At 41.2% G+C, this 15,528-nt stretch overlaps 1 protein-coding gene across 2 annotated transcripts in view; it reads right to left on the bottom strand.

Annotated features, from left to right (window-relative positions):
• The window catches only part of ACSBG2 (acyl-CoA synthetase bubblegum family member 2), a 47,441-nt gene that overhangs the window by 18,531 nt on the left and 13,382 nt on the right, over positions 1-15,528 (bottom strand). The window contains exons 1-3 of one of the 2 annotated variants that reach the window (XM_075204665.1): positions 4,964-5,190; positions 4,214-4,340; positions 2,432-2,547 (exon numbers count right to left, since the gene is read on the bottom strand). In XM_075204665.1, coding sequence (XP_075060766.1) covers positions 2,432-2,547; positions 4,214-4,340; positions 4,964-4,970 — 250 coding nt within the window. In that variant the 5' untranslated portion in view covers positions 4,971-5,190. Of the gene's footprint in view, positions 1-2,431; positions 2,548-4,213; positions 4,341-4,963; positions 5,191-15,528 lie in introns of those variants that run through there. The other variant, XM_075204666.1, reaches the window with a different exon arrangement.

Genomic DNA, 15,528 nt, shown 5'->3' with positions numbered 1-15,528 from the left:
TTTGGCAATTGTGATACTCTGACCTTTCAACTGCAATATCTGGAGTTCATGAGTATGTAAGGAAGGGATTTTACATGAAGGTCTTTATCCATCAGAACTTCCCCTAATCTGTCCAGTTTCAAACGGGCTTTAAAAACCCACCTTTTTCTTAAAGCCTTCCAGTCTCCCACTTAACTTCAAACCTTTTCTTCTGCCTCTTCCTCCCCCCTTATCCTCCGTTCCTCCATCTCTCCCCCGTGTCTATCTGTCTGTCTACCCCACCCCTTAGATTGTACGCTCCTTTGAGCAGGGTATTCTCTCCACCTGTCTTCACCACTGTTAACTCTGCTCTCCAGCTACTTAGCCCCCCTCCTTGAGGACCCTCTTTCCCGCGTCCCCTCTCGCTCCCTCCTCTCCCCTCTAGGGGTCTCCCTGTCATCCGTCCTTACCTCTTGGACTCCGTCGTTGGCGGACATTCCCCTCTCCCCTCCTCCGCCCCTCTAGCGGTGCTTTGAGCTCACTGAGTTACTGTGATTATTGTTTACTGTACTATGCTGTCTCACCTCGTATTGTAATCTCGTTTGTCCCTGTACGGCGCTACGGACACCTAGTGGTGCCCTATAAATAAAAATGAATAATAATAATAATAATAATAATAATAATAATAATAATAATAATAATAATATCCTTGAAAAAGAACTAAACCAAAAGGTTGAAACACATTGGATGAGAAGGCCTGGAGACTTCAGGAAGCATAAAGCTATACTACCACCAAGGTTGATGTACTATCTGGAGGATACAACTTTGTGAATATACTGGGAATCACAAAATCACGTGTCATGCTTAACATCTTTCCAATCTGGTAGGAATCCACCTGTATGTCATTATGTCCAAGAAGTCTTATTTTTATGCTTGGTTTTATATTTGGTATATTAAAACATATTTTAACGATATCACACTAGATATTGTTTTAAATTTTATGGATTCATGTCCCAACCTATATGAATGCATCAGTATATCAATAAGGAAGGAACAGAATTTACATACCACTCTTATTCTTCTCTAAACGTTTGTAGTACAATTTGAATGAGTGAGAGGTGGTGAAGGAAGATCACAGCAGCACTGAATCCATCTTATATATTTATATACAGCACCTATCACATTTGTGTTTAGTAAGTGCACTCCCTATAGGGGGATAAGTGAAGAAAACATTTCAGTGGAAAAATGGAATTTATGTTTTACAATTTGCAGAAAATTTACGAACATTGAGAATCACGGTATGTTGCTTCTTTTTTTTTTGGTCTACACACGTTATATATAGATCACACAGCATTAATTGGTTAACTTCAAATAAGTATTCAGTTATTCACGATTCAACGGGTTGTTTATGTTCATAACACAAGTAGCTCTAGAAATTCTATTATTCTTTTGATTAATATTGTTTTGGGAAGTGTGCATTCCTTTTAGTAAAGTACAGCAGCCATTTGACAAGAGCGCGGTCTCAGTTTAGTTCTCACCATTCTTTTCACAAGTTAATTTTTGTCATAGGCCAATATTGTTGGTAAATAGATGCCCTTCACTATACTGGATATGACATAGGCACGGGAGGCCACCCTATGCTGGATTTAATGCCAAAACCGATCAGCCTAGAATGCACTTGCACAATGGGCTGTTTAGTTTAAGATTATCTCTCCCCCCCCTTTGTTTACTCTTTCTGTCAATAACTATTACTAAAACAGGGTTCGCACTGAAGCCCTGATAGGGGGATTTTTATGATTTTGGTAATTGGTAACCAGAAAAATTGTTTTGGGTTTGTGTGAACAGATAAATACAGAAACGTTAGATTAGTTTATCAGCAACACATGTGCTATACTCAGAACACTCAAGAGAACATTTTAACAATCCAAGGTTCCATTTCCAGATCCCGACAAGTAGACTGCAGATTTTAAAAAGGGATACCACTACTACCAAAATTATGAATGTATAGTTGAAGAGATTTAAGATTGTGATTGTGTGGTGAGCAACAAACCAGTGGTCGCATTATTGTTGTGGTTGAAGAATCTGTTGCAGTAATCTACTCTGTAGATTTTCTCTCAATTTATAGGTATTGCAGAACTAAAAGGCAGTAAAACTTTAATTAACCAATTAGAAAAATAAATTTATGACTTTAAAACAAGCGCAAAGCAGAAAATATAGGTAAAAATGGTCAACATCCTGCAGGTCTATCAAATATGGCATAGTCCAGAAACAAGAACTTCAAACAATCGGAAGAATATATAAAACCTGGTGTAAAGCAAAATATGGTGTAGTCCATAACACATATTTTAGTTGTTCTAGTACAATTTAGAAAAGAAAAGCAACCTTCATTTGATGCTATTGGCAAAACCACCTCTCATTTGTGCCAGCTTTCAGAATTCTTCGTTGAACACAGAAGAGTGTGTACAGTACATACCGTCATACTGAGCAATTTCTGATTTAGACTCCATTTCACCTGAAAGTGCCTTTAGATTGTTAGGGTTGAAGACTGTATGATTAGTTGACTGATCTTGGACCCTTTCTTCCTTGAGACTAGGGAGGGAAAAAAAAAGAAAAAATTAAATAAAGACAACGTATACATTTTTTTCAAAACCTACATTTATAAAATGTATAGTTTGATGTAGTTTCAAGTCCCCCATTTAGCAAAGCCAAGTGAAAATAGATTAACAAGAACAATAATTTGGAGAACTCCTCTGGCTGTGAGGCAACTGTACTTATGGATGATTACAAAGATATATATTACAGGCACATGTGGAGACTCCTCACAAAGCAGTCCTTAAAATGCCACTGTTGTGCATTGCCAGAAAGTTAACCCTGCTGTATAAGGATCCCATGATGGACTTCTTTCATACCACCTTTCCCTCAGTTATGTCACCCACTTATTAGCAGCGAGTAGAATAGTATAACCTATATTAGCAGCATGATGGAGACATGAATGACTACTCGATATTACTAGTGAGAAGCAATGCACGTCTCCTCCCTGCAAGTCAAGCTGCTGCTTTGGCATATGCAGATGTGCGGAGCCAGTTGGTCTTACATGTACTTGTACCACACTATTTAACTACCATACTTGTGTTGCACTAGGACTACCCTAGTGTGCCTTTTACTGGTCAAACTTATAGCAGCAGCTTAACCTAATGGTGGCTGGTAGGAGGCACAAGAAGCAGGCATAGGCGTGTATCTGAATTTGGTGTATATGCACAAGCGTTTGGATCATGTAAATGACTTATACCCTGGACTTGCAAGTTCTTTTCATTGGTATAATCACATTAGACAAACATTCCCAAGAAATAGAAAACATGACCACATCATAAAACAGAGATTCAATAAAGGTGTTGAGAAAAATAGCCCCACAAACAGACATCTAATATGCTATATTTTATATTCTGTTCTAGAGCCTCTAGGAAAGTCAACTGAGAAGTATGCAACCAAATGGTCATCATTTCCAACTATTAACTAAAAAGGTTGTCATTTGCACCCTACAGGCTTACATTAAGCCATTAAGCTTCATAGCATTAACAACAAATCTCGGATGTCAACCACTTGATTGATGTTTGAGCAGGAGGAATTATATTAATGCTCAGTTTTGTAGATCAGCTTCATTTTTATAATATATATTTGCCACCAAAAATACTTCCTGCATCAATTTGACATCACTATTCTGTTTTGCTGATGTAATCTAATACTTTCACTATGTCACTCAGTATGTGGCCTCCCACTTGCCTTCATTTCCCTTCAGAAAGCATGCTACTGCCCCCGTCACATGCAGCCCATCCCTCACTAACAGACACTCAAGAAGACAGGACACTGCCTCTAACAAGATCAAAGTCATCTCCTGAAATACTGTCTGCCACTTTAAGCATTCTTATGACCAGGCTGGCTACAAGTTTTCCTATCCCATCTACTGCAAAATTGATTCCCTAGTCTGATACCGTTACATCAGGCGAATATACCAGACTTTTAAGAGAGTCCAGAAAAAAACAAAAACCCACACACAAATTAGACAGGATTAGTTACGTGTTTGAACTAAAGAACAGCACGCTGTTACCACAAGTATTAAAATGTAGTAGTTTTAAAGCTGTATGTTACTGTAAAGCATTACAAATGTACACAGATGATGAGAGCAGCAAAGCTTTTAACCTTATACTATGGTTTTAAACAGGCAAGTAGCTATTGCTACTCCCTAGAAGAAACCTACCTTTGTGAGGAAGTTACCAGTATATCATTCAAATACACATCTTGCCCTGCCATTTCTTCTGGGTTCACAAGTATTTCTGTTGCAGCAGTTACCATGGCAGACATGTCTGAATCACACTGCAGTGTCACTAAGAGACAAGCAATACAAATGTAAGCAAGATCAGCTAACCAAAATTGATGCTGATTAATAAAACAGTGGGAAAAAAAAAAAATGACAATCTCAGGAATAAAAACATTTGTACTTAAGGGGGCAAACGGGTGGCCCGAACATTTCCAGTGTTCACATGCTGCTCTTGCAAAATATTATAGTTACATTTTATAAAAAGTAGTTATTCTAAGACACCCATGACTCCTGAAACCTTGAATGATGGATATGAATACTTCATGCACAAAAACAATTGTAAGCATATATTAATTTACACATAAAACTCCTCATTTGCAGACGTGCGATTGACTATAAGGCAGCCATAATGACATTCACTGACTTATTTTTAGCCGACTTGCTTACACCATAACAGATACAATTAAAAAATGGGTTAAAATCTAGTTACCATCATAATCTATAATTTCCATTACTGACTATTTTGACAGAATCATATTATGCTTAGTTGGTGTACAGTGTTACAAAATCCTTTTATTTTAAAAAAAATATCCAGTTAAAGAAAAATAGGTGTATACATTTCTGGGTTTTGAGCTAATGGGAGTATATTGTATAAACACATTTTAATGTGCTCAGATATGAAATACTCACATAGCATCTTGACAGTCAGATCTCTCCTATCTTCTGCAATGTGGGCTAGTCACTCGTGCAATATCCTTGCTTCACACCAGAAGAATTGATTAGTAAAACCAGCCCCCATAAGGAAGACTAGTAGTGGTGTGACATCACTGCTTTTCTTCTCTGTAATTGGAAGTCGCCCATCAGCCCACAAACCATCTGCCTTATATGGCAGCTTGTCAGGGATGTGCTAACAACCTTCCTTTATACGACACAGTGGTGCATCACAACACTAGCTTCCCATAGGATGTGCAGTTCATTTCCCTTTCCACTAATACACATCTGATGCTTTAACAGAGGTTACTCTCGGTCACATAAGATAGATAAACACACAGACACCTTGCCAAAGGATTACACAGGTGCATTTAGTAGACTGGCAGCAGCCCAGTTTCAACTAAAACAGGAACAAACAAATATATATTTTTTTATAATATCTACAAAGGATAGGAATATATATTTTCTATTATTGCATTATTACAAGTAAAAGAAGCAGTGGATAGAAGGCACATTTGTAGACAGATTTTAAAGACAGCCACTATGATTCTGTGCCGAGCTGCTGCATTCTGTGCAGATTCTGCCTTTTTATAACCTTTCTAATCAACAAAAAATGACATGCAAATACCGTCTCCACAAAGCTGTGACAAAGCTCAATACAGACCACAGATATCCACACAAACTCAAACCTGAACTGCATAAATATATACATAACACACAGGTTTAGAGAGTAGATCTATTGAAAGACTCATGTCGTACACAATATGCGTGTAGTGCTCCGTCGCCTTTCACGTCCGGCTAATACACGGTAGGTTAAACAAACTGACAGAAGCAGTTTCGATCTGAATGGAACTTATATGTAAAGAGGAACCATAAAACGCAACTTTACATGAAAACATGAAAAATAGTGGGGCCTCATAAAGTACAATTTTGACATGGACCACAGGCAGTAAAGGGATTAGTCATATATGTATATTTTTCAAAATAATTTGTAAGATGTAGTAGGACATAATTAAGATTTACCATGTGTGTGTTTATGTTCTATTTATGGTATTATCATATATATGCTTAGCTGAAGAGGGCATCACAGGAGTGTTAGCCAGGTTTGCCCTGCTTACAGCAGATCAAGTAATTAGCTTGCCTATCCATTCTCTTTAGTGCTCGGTTTCATTTGCTATAACACAGACATGTACCATTCCAGCTGGTACAAAATGCTCTGCCCTCTGACATTTGTCTGTTTCAGTTGGCTGGGCTGAGTTGAGCAACTTCTAATTGCAAAATAAATTAAATTGCAAATTCAATAGAAAAAACAAGTTGGAACTCGAGTAGCAGAGCATCTTGTAGTGTGTTTGTGAGCAGGGCCTGAATAAGGTTTCAGGCCGCCCTAGACTAATACACTGGTTACACCCGCTCGCCTTCCATGCCAGGCTACTAATCTGTAGGCAAAACCAAATTCGCCCTTAATTTAAAATCCGGTTTCCATCACCTTTCTTTTTCGAAACTCAGCTACACTTGCCTTTTTAAACATGTCACATCGATATGTGTCGCTCATTTAATTAAAAACAAAACTGTATAGTGGAATGGGGGGGGTCTGAACGAGCACTATTGAGGTGCAAGTGTGACAGCCCCCCCTCCACCTTCACCCTGTAGCCATCTCCTACTTGCTTATCCTCAGGTGGGTGCTTGATGAGGACTCATGGTCTTTAGCTTTTACCATGGGAATATGTCAAGATTAAACCCTACAATTTTCTTTCATGTCTTCTTTTAACTTTGGAAAACAAACTATTCTTTTATATTTTAAAATGAATTTCAGTTTATGCCTCTACCTGTGACAATTTTGCGCCACCAAAAAATCTTGCGCCCTAGTGTCAGCATATTGGATAACTAGACCATGGTCGTACACTACAATTTATTTAATAAAAGAAAAACGTTTGGAAGGTGGAAAGGGGAAAGTGAAGGTTGAGTATGTTGCTGCAATATACAGCCATAAGTATAGGTATCTGGGTTAAGTATTTTGTATATATGCAGCAATCACCATTTCACAACTAAAGAGTGCAAGCAAAACCTTGCCCTTATGAACCTCAAAATCCAGACAACTGCAATAGCAGACAAGACAAATATTACAAAATTATCCAGGCTGTGCAATATTGTCTGTAATAGTGAAATAAAATGTCAAACTGTAGAGAGAGCAGACAGACCGAAGGTCACAAACTCAATATACTACATATAGAAACTTCAATTTCTTTAATTGTGTCAAACACAGGAGAATGTATATGCTAGACAGTTTTATGTCCTCTCTCTCTCTGTGCAAGCTATGAGCAAACTGAGGGACTTGCAATTGTCACTTCTTTTGGTGCTGTCATATTGTTTGGTCCTACATAAGCGTGGCCACCAGGGCCGGATTAAAGGAATGGAGGCCTTTGGGCTAATGCCCCCCCCCTTCCCCCCCCTGAGCCACCCGCCGCCCCCCACACCAAGCACTTACCTATTTCTGTTACTGTAGTCCTTCCTCGGCGTGCTGTAAGCTCCTTAACGAGATCTCGTGAGAGTGAGACTCACGAGATCTCCTCAGTAAGGAGATTACTGAGCGCCGCGGAAAGACTACAGTGACAGTGCTCAGCAGCAGGGCCGGATTTACCGCTAGGCAACCTATGCACCTGCCTAGCGGCTCTCAGGGGGCCCAGAAGGGGGGAACAACATAAAGTATAAAAAAAAAAAAATAATAATAAAAAAAAATAATTGTGGCCCCTCCCCCGACTCGCGGCACCCCCCCTACCCCTTACCTGTGTCACGACAGGTGCCTTCCCATGTCATAAGACTGCAGAGCGTGGCGCGGATTGAACAAGGTAAGTGGTGGGGGGGTTGGAATATTGTGTGTGTGTTTGTTTGTGTTTGTCAGTCAGTCAGTATATTGTGTGTGTCAGTGTCTGCATATTGTGTGTGTGTCAGCCAGCATATTGTGTGTGTGTGTGTGTGTGTGTGTGTGTGTGTGTGTGTGTGTGTGTATATTATATATATATGTATGTATGGGGCCAATATATTGTGTGTGTGTGTGTGAGGGACCAATATATTGTGTGAGTGAGGGGCCAATATATTGTGTGTGTGTGAGTGAGGGGCCAATATATTGTGTGTGTGTGATTGAGGGGCCAATATATTGTGTGTGTGTGTGAGAGTGAGGGGCCAATATATTGTGTGTGTGTGAGAGTGAGGGGCCAATATATTGTGTGTGTGTGTGTGTGTGAGAGTGAGGGGCCAATATATTGTGAGTGAGGGGCCAATATATTGTGTGTGTGTGTGAGTGAGGGGCCAATATATTGTGAGTGAGGGGCCAATATATTGTGAGTGAGGGGTCAATATATTGTGAGTGAGGGGTCAATATATTGTGTGTGTGAGTGAGGGGTCAATATATTGTGTGTGTGAGTGAGGGGTCAATATATTGTGTGTGTGAGTGAGGGGTCAATATATTGTGTGTGTGAGTGAGGGGTCAATATATTGTGTGTGTGAGTGAGGGGTCAATATATTGTGTGTGTGAGTGAGGGGTCAATATATTGTGTGTGTGAGCGAGGGGCCAATATATTGTGTGTGTGAGCGAGGGGCCAATATATTGTGTGAGCGAGGGGCCAATATATTGTGTTTGTGTGAGTGAGGGGCCAGTAAATGAATGTAGTGTGTGTGTGGGGGGGGGGGGGGCAGTAAATGAATGTAGTTAGTGTGTGTGTGGAGGTTCTTAATACAATTTGGGAGGTTGGCTATTAATTTAATTGTGGAGTGCAGGTGGGGACTAATTATTGGGTGCTATTGTATTTGTGGGGTGATGGTGGGGCAATTTCATTTAATAGTGGGGCCTATGAATTTATAATGGGGTAATTAGACCTTTAATTTAATGCTGGGGTGGTTTGGAAGCTATTTATTGATTGTGGGGCTGTTTGTGGAAAATGAGGTCTATTTATTAAATGTGATTATGTATTTTTAATGCCTGTGATTGTTGTGGGAAATGGTAATATTTGTTAAATGTAATTGCTATTTAAATTATTGCTGGGTCTGTTTGGAGGGAGGGAAATAGGTTTATATATTAAATGTGTTTGCTATCTAATGTCAGGGTTGGTCGGAGGGAAAGAGATCTATTTAGCAAATGTGAATATTATTTTAATGTTGTGGCTGGAGGGAGGCCTAATTCTAAAATGTGGGTGCTATTGATTTAACACTGGGACTAGTTGGAGTTTTCTAAATTTTATGTACTCATTTTTTTCCAAATAGGGCCTCCAATATTCCCGGATCCAGACAACCAGCAAATGAGCTAAAGTAACCAGCAGTCACAAGTGGTGACAGTGACAAGAACAGGTAGGAGAGAGCAGGACAGTCTGCCAACTGTCCTGAATCTGGTGGGACAGTCCCGAATTTGGGTGACTGTTTCACTTAGGACAGTTGGGAGGTATGTCCGCTTCACTGTGTACTGCTTGTGAAGGCAGAACTGTGTACACCTAACAGTAGTGCACACAGTATTGTCTGTGTATGTGTCTAAAATGATAACCATGTTACATCATATGGGGTTAACATGTATAAAGTGCCCAAGCCCCCCAGAGCCTTAATCCAGCTCTGGGCCTGGGCATTAAAATATATATATGGACTAAGCAACACTAAAATAGTCTCTTTTTATATAGATAAATATATATTGTACCAAAAACCACCCTTTAAGGATGGGCCGCTACTTATGGGCCAGTGCTATGTGCTTGCCCAACGGGCTAAAGTCTGCCAGCCCTCCCCTGCGTGTGGCCACTGTGTGTGTGTGTGTATTATGTGTGTGTAAGGGGCCACTGTGTGTGTATTGTGTGTGTGAGGGGCCACTGTGTGTATGAAGGGGGGCCCAAACCAATATCTTGCCTAGGGCCCCATGAGGTCTAAATCCGGCTCTGCTCAGCAGCATTGATCGGCCGGGGCGTCCCCGTCCCGATCATTAATGCTGCTGAGCACTGTCAAGGGCCCCCTGGATGCCCGAGGCCCCTGGGCTGTAGCCCAGTTAGACCTCGGGTTAATCCAGCCCTGGTGGCCACGCTAGCATTGTACCTGTACCCAACATCATGTCACATCAATTGGAACTAGACTACACCAAAGTTATTGTATGCATTTTGATTAGGACCCCCACCCAGCTCCCTGCTTAAGCTGGGTACACACTACCGGTGTTTCACACGATTATCGTGCCAATCACGATAAACAGCAGTTAGGTCTGATATTGCATTAGTGTATATGCTCCCACGATCATTGTATCGTTTCATTTGGTTTTATTTTTGAACTAAAAATCTCTATGCATTCACAACCAGCAGTGTAAGTAGATCTCCATAAGGTTTACAGAGTCATAATCTTTTCAGCTGATGGTTATGAAAGATGAAAAGCACAATACACAATGTAAATTTTGTAAAACCCGTATTAGTGTGTACATATGAATCGGCATGCTGATAGGGACTTTTGATCGTTCTTAAAATCATTAATGATATTGCATTGCGAGAAATTTTCTGTAGCATGTACCTATACTTTATATTTTATCTAAACCTTTTCAGCTCCTGCGTCACTGTTACAGGAGCAACATATGAGAAGAATCCGTATACGTTTGCTTCCAAGGAAAACAAACACCAGTGAAGGTGTCCAGGGGGTAAATGTATGAAACTGCATTTTGAAAGTCACTTTGCAAAACTTGCCTTTCAAAGCCAATGCCACTTTAAAATTTCCCCTGCAAAGTCGCCAAATATCAGAGACTTGCAAAATGCGCAGTTTCATGCATTTACCTCCATGAGTGATCTTCAGGAAACCATGACAAAACAGAGGCGCAAGGATGAGGGGGTCACTTAAAACGTAATTGGGGTTAGAAGCACAGGAAGGATGAGCAAGGTGTGGAATTGGCCGTAAGAGACTAGGGTAAACCCTCAGCTTCATCACTTCTTTATAGAAACTTCCCAAAACTCTACAGCATCGGAATGTCAGTATAATAAATTGTGCAAAAAAGAAAAAAATAATTTACGTAGAAACTGTAAAAGGACATAAGAAGCAGACATGAAGCGTAGGGTAGAAAGTGCCTCGTTCATGATCCTCTACAATCTATCCTACATCTAGATCAAAGATTTATTTTAAACTATTTTCATTTCGCTGCATTGGGTTCTCTCGAGAGAAATGCACGGTGGTTAGCATTGCCATCTCACAGTGCTGGGGTCATGAGTTCGATTCCCATTGCCCTGTTTGGAGTTTGTATCTTTTCTGCTTGCGCATGGGTTTCCTTCCTTATTTAAAAGGGGGGGGGGGGGGGGGGAAGAGTCTCTGAAGTGTTGCACAATAAAAATAAATAAAAAATTATAAATTTAACACATACACAGTAGTCAATATAGGCTGGAATACACAGGACCATTTAAATGGTATTTGCTCTATACTGCACTATATTTTTATGCTTGAAACTACAGCATGCTTCTTACAGCTAAAAATATATTTAATTTTTGAATCATCATGAGTCACGGTTCAATGATCTATAGTAACCTCACAGTTCAAACCCCTTCCTTCTGCCTCTCACATGACTAAGTCACATTTGCCATCAAACAGATCAGTTGGTAAACTGAAAATCATCTAATTTCATATTGAGGCACAGATAATAGAAAAAAAAAAACCTGTTTGTTCTGGCTTCTTATGAACAAAAATGATATACAAAAAAAATTAAATAAAAAAATATTATTGAACAGTTTAGCAATGCAGAATTTGACAAGTGTTTGGACAAACAGTTACCTGTTCCAAGCTTTAAGAAATCCTCTCACTATGTTAATATTCATCAAAATAAAAAAGTATCAGATTATTAAAATATTCAGCTTAGCCCAAATGTAGTAGTCTACAAATACCAGAGAAAAAAAAGCTACAAAATCACCATAGCTCTAACCCACTAGATCTGTGCATATATGTGACAAAACGAGTATGATATGTGAATTATAGCAAATACTTTGTATAGCCCTTCTTTTGTTTCCCCAGCTCATCAGACTACAACTGCATTGTCCAATTACATGTGGTTAAGGGGACATTGTAATTCAATTTAAATATGTATATTTTGTATTATATATTGATGACTTGAAGTAATGTTATTCATTGTCCTTAAACTGAAGCCAGGAGGGTTATGGGTAAAGATCAGGTGGTGTCTAGGATACAGGTGAGAGGGCTTGAGCTGCATTCATTCTCCCCCCTCCTTCCTCTACAGGAAGCATGGAACAGCTGGGGACCCTGTGACATCACAAAGTAGTGTAAGGGGTTAATTTTAGGAGGGGCTCACTGCTACCTTATCCTTGGAAGTAGGGGAAGCCAATTAAGCATCAATTGTTCTCCTTAGGACTAGTCCAGACGTTCTGTCTGCATCCCAGCAGGGGGCTTCTGTGAAAGGACATCTCATCTCCACTGCCCTGTCCAAACCCCCTAGTCCTGCACTGGCCAATGGGGAAGTAGAATAGATGCAGGGGTTTGTCCAGGGAGGGGAAAGACTGTGGAAATTAGACCTGTGATATATAAGGAACAACTCCAGGGGGGAGGGGTGGTCATGCTTGGATTTCATTCAGGAAGGTGCAAAATGGAGTTTTGAATTGTCGTTTTCTAACTCGAGTATATATATGCAGCTGAGAGGGATCCATGGGTCATGAAGTCTGGACAGCAGGTGACAATATCTCCTTAAGTTATTGGGGTAAGGGACAGATGATGTGGTAAATCTGCCTGGCATTTATTTACTGTGTGTACATAATATTCTAGTGTTGTTTGTATGACAATAAATATACTGTTGTATTTTTATAACTGCATTTTGCCTGAGTGACCATACGAATCCTAGAAGGTACTGGGTAGCACTGGGCCAGATAAACCCGGTATCTTCACATTTTTGGTGGCAAGCAGTGGGGTCACTCAGTCCCAGGTCCTATCTGGGTAGAGCTGCAGGGGAACTGTATCGTGATACATTCCAGGGCTCTGCAAAGCAGTTAGCACTAGAAACCAGTTACCACATTATCCTGAACTTACTCCTAAAGGCTTTAAGGTAGAAAGTGTCACGAAAAGCGTTGTGGGCTTTAGGCGAGGGAAGATGCCGTCTAAGTGCCGATTTGATAAGGGGAAGCGCACCCCGCCAGAGGAGAGCGGAAGATGGAACCGTGTCTCAAAGAGAGGAAATCACAGTGAGGTGATCCCTGGAAGTAAAATGGGTGTGAGCTCTAGGAACAAGAGAGCAGATCACAGCCCAGTGTTGAAAAAGTTCCCAAAGGAAGGGATGAAGCAGTCCAGTACAACCAGGAGAAAGGTGTACTGGGATGAAGGACTGTGGGAGTGTCTGCAGGATGGGGATATGGATGTGTTGCACCACCCCACCACAATGCAGCACATTTTGGATTATTGGGATGAGGAGTGCCCAAAGATTATTATGTGGGAAGGAGCCAGTCTACAGGAGAAATTGGAGAACCTGTTGGATGTGTTCCTAATGTTGAAAGAGGAGGCAAGTGCCTGTAATTTTCAGGATGAACCAGCATGGGATGATTTTACACATGAAGTTATTTGTATTATGCAGAATCTGGCCAAGGGAGAATCCAGATACAACAATAATCAGCAGTACAAACAAGACGTAAATGGACTATTACAGCACAGGGACATGCCTGATGAATCCCCTGCAAATGTATTAATAGAATCTGTCCCATTAGCAGATTCTACAGATCCACTAGAGACAATGAGTATGGAGGAGCTGATAGTGGAATGCCAGATCCGGGGTGTACCTTACCTGTACAGCACACACATGGATATCCTGAAACGTTTGTTAAAAGATCAGGAGAATCCCATCAATGCCTTTAGTGTTTATAGAAAATGGATGCTCACTTTAGGTCCCCACATACCTCTCTGGGAACAAATGCAATGTCTGCAACAGAGTTTTGAAGAAGCAGAGGATGAGGTATGGCGGCAAGGATTTACGGACACTGAAATGTGGCAGGATCAGTGTTATCGAGTGAATACTGAAAAATGCCAATTGGAATATCTTTTATCACACTCTAAAAAGATGGCTGCTCAGTCTGTTAATCAGGGGGAGGTCCATCCCAGTGGATTAAATACAGTTGCCCAAGCTACTATCTTGGGGGAGACTGGAGAAGAACTGCTTGGTGAGGATGTTGTACCTCCGACTACTCAGAAAGGATTAGGAGAAATTCTCCCATTTGGTGACTTGGATGGAAAAGAGCTACCAAGTAAGTACCATGTAGTAGCATCTTCTGATAATTTGCCAGTGTTATTGGAACCTGAGACTGTGTCTGAGTTAGAACAGAATTACAGAAAAGACCAGTTATCCATCCCTGTTGTGCCTGAAAAGAATTTGTTTAATGAAGTAACGCAGGATACCGCATGTGTGCTCTCCGGGGCAAGTGATGTACAGCTTTACCCAATTGTGACAGAAGAGAATCATAAACTTGCGCAACATATGATCTCAGCAGAAATCATGTTTACAGACTGTAGGACAGAATTAATGGGAGAGGATAAAGGAATTGTCATGTCAGAGGCCACTACCATGGGGCCCTGGGAAAATTACACTTATGCCTTCCCCTATGCAGAATTGGCAGATGAGGAGATGTTGACTGAGTGGGTGTCTGAGAGGGCACCAGTACAGCAAGATTCACCAGCCCCACCAGCTTTGATGCATCGCACTCCAGCTCCAAATCTGGGAATCCAGGACCCAATACCAGAGGCCTGCACTGGACCATCCACTTTGCTTTGCTGCCAGGAGGACAAGTCTGTGTCCAATGAGGATTCACACTACCCCGATGCGCCAGAGGCGAGGGAAGTAGTGCAACAGTTGGATGTGGTAGCAGGGGAGGGGAGATGCACACAAACATACTTACAGGGGCACCCACATGTGGTTTGGGAGGGGGACAGAGGATTCCCCATAAGCAAAGAATTAATGGAGCCCCCACGCTTGCCTGCCACTGGGCAGTTGTCCCTTGAGTGTTTGGGGGAGGGGGGATTGGATCTTTGCCAGAAACAAACGGACAAGGAGCCAGAAAGTTTGCCTGCCACTTGGCAGTTTTCACTTGAATATGTGGGGGAGGGGAGCATGGTCTCCAGAAACAGAGGACAGGCCAAGGGACTATTTGCAGTTGGGCAATTAAGGGTGGATAAGGCACACAAGGGATGTTGGACTACAACTCTCCTACCATGGATGTGTGCACAGGAGTGGCCCAGTTTTATTGTTGTCTCATCTTATGACACAGGGCAGCATAAACCCCCACTCCAGCTGAGTGGGAAGATATGCCTGCAGCCATGGGACCCTGGTGGGAGATTGAGGAACTGTGTACTGCTGTCTACCTTGCCATCAGACCCAGGAGAAACCACAGCAGGCCAGAAACTTTGGACTTGGAAGAAATGATTACTTGGGGCTAGGGAGCCACTGGGAAACAAGGGCTAAAAAAGTAGGGGAGGAATGTGACAAAACGAGTATGATATGTGAATTATAGCAAATACTTTGTATAGCCCTTCTTTTGTTTCCCCAGCTCATCAGACTACAACTGCATTGT

This window comes from Mixophyes fleayi, chromosome 1 (assembly GCF_038048845.1).
Source record: "Mixophyes fleayi isolate aMixFle1 chromosome 1, aMixFle1.hap1, whole genome shotgun sequence".
Classification (NCBI taxonomy): Eukaryota; Metazoa; Chordata; class Amphibia; order Anura; family Limnodynastidae; genus Mixophyes; species Mixophyes fleayi.
This window is presented reverse-complemented; position numbering and strand designations above follow the sequence as displayed.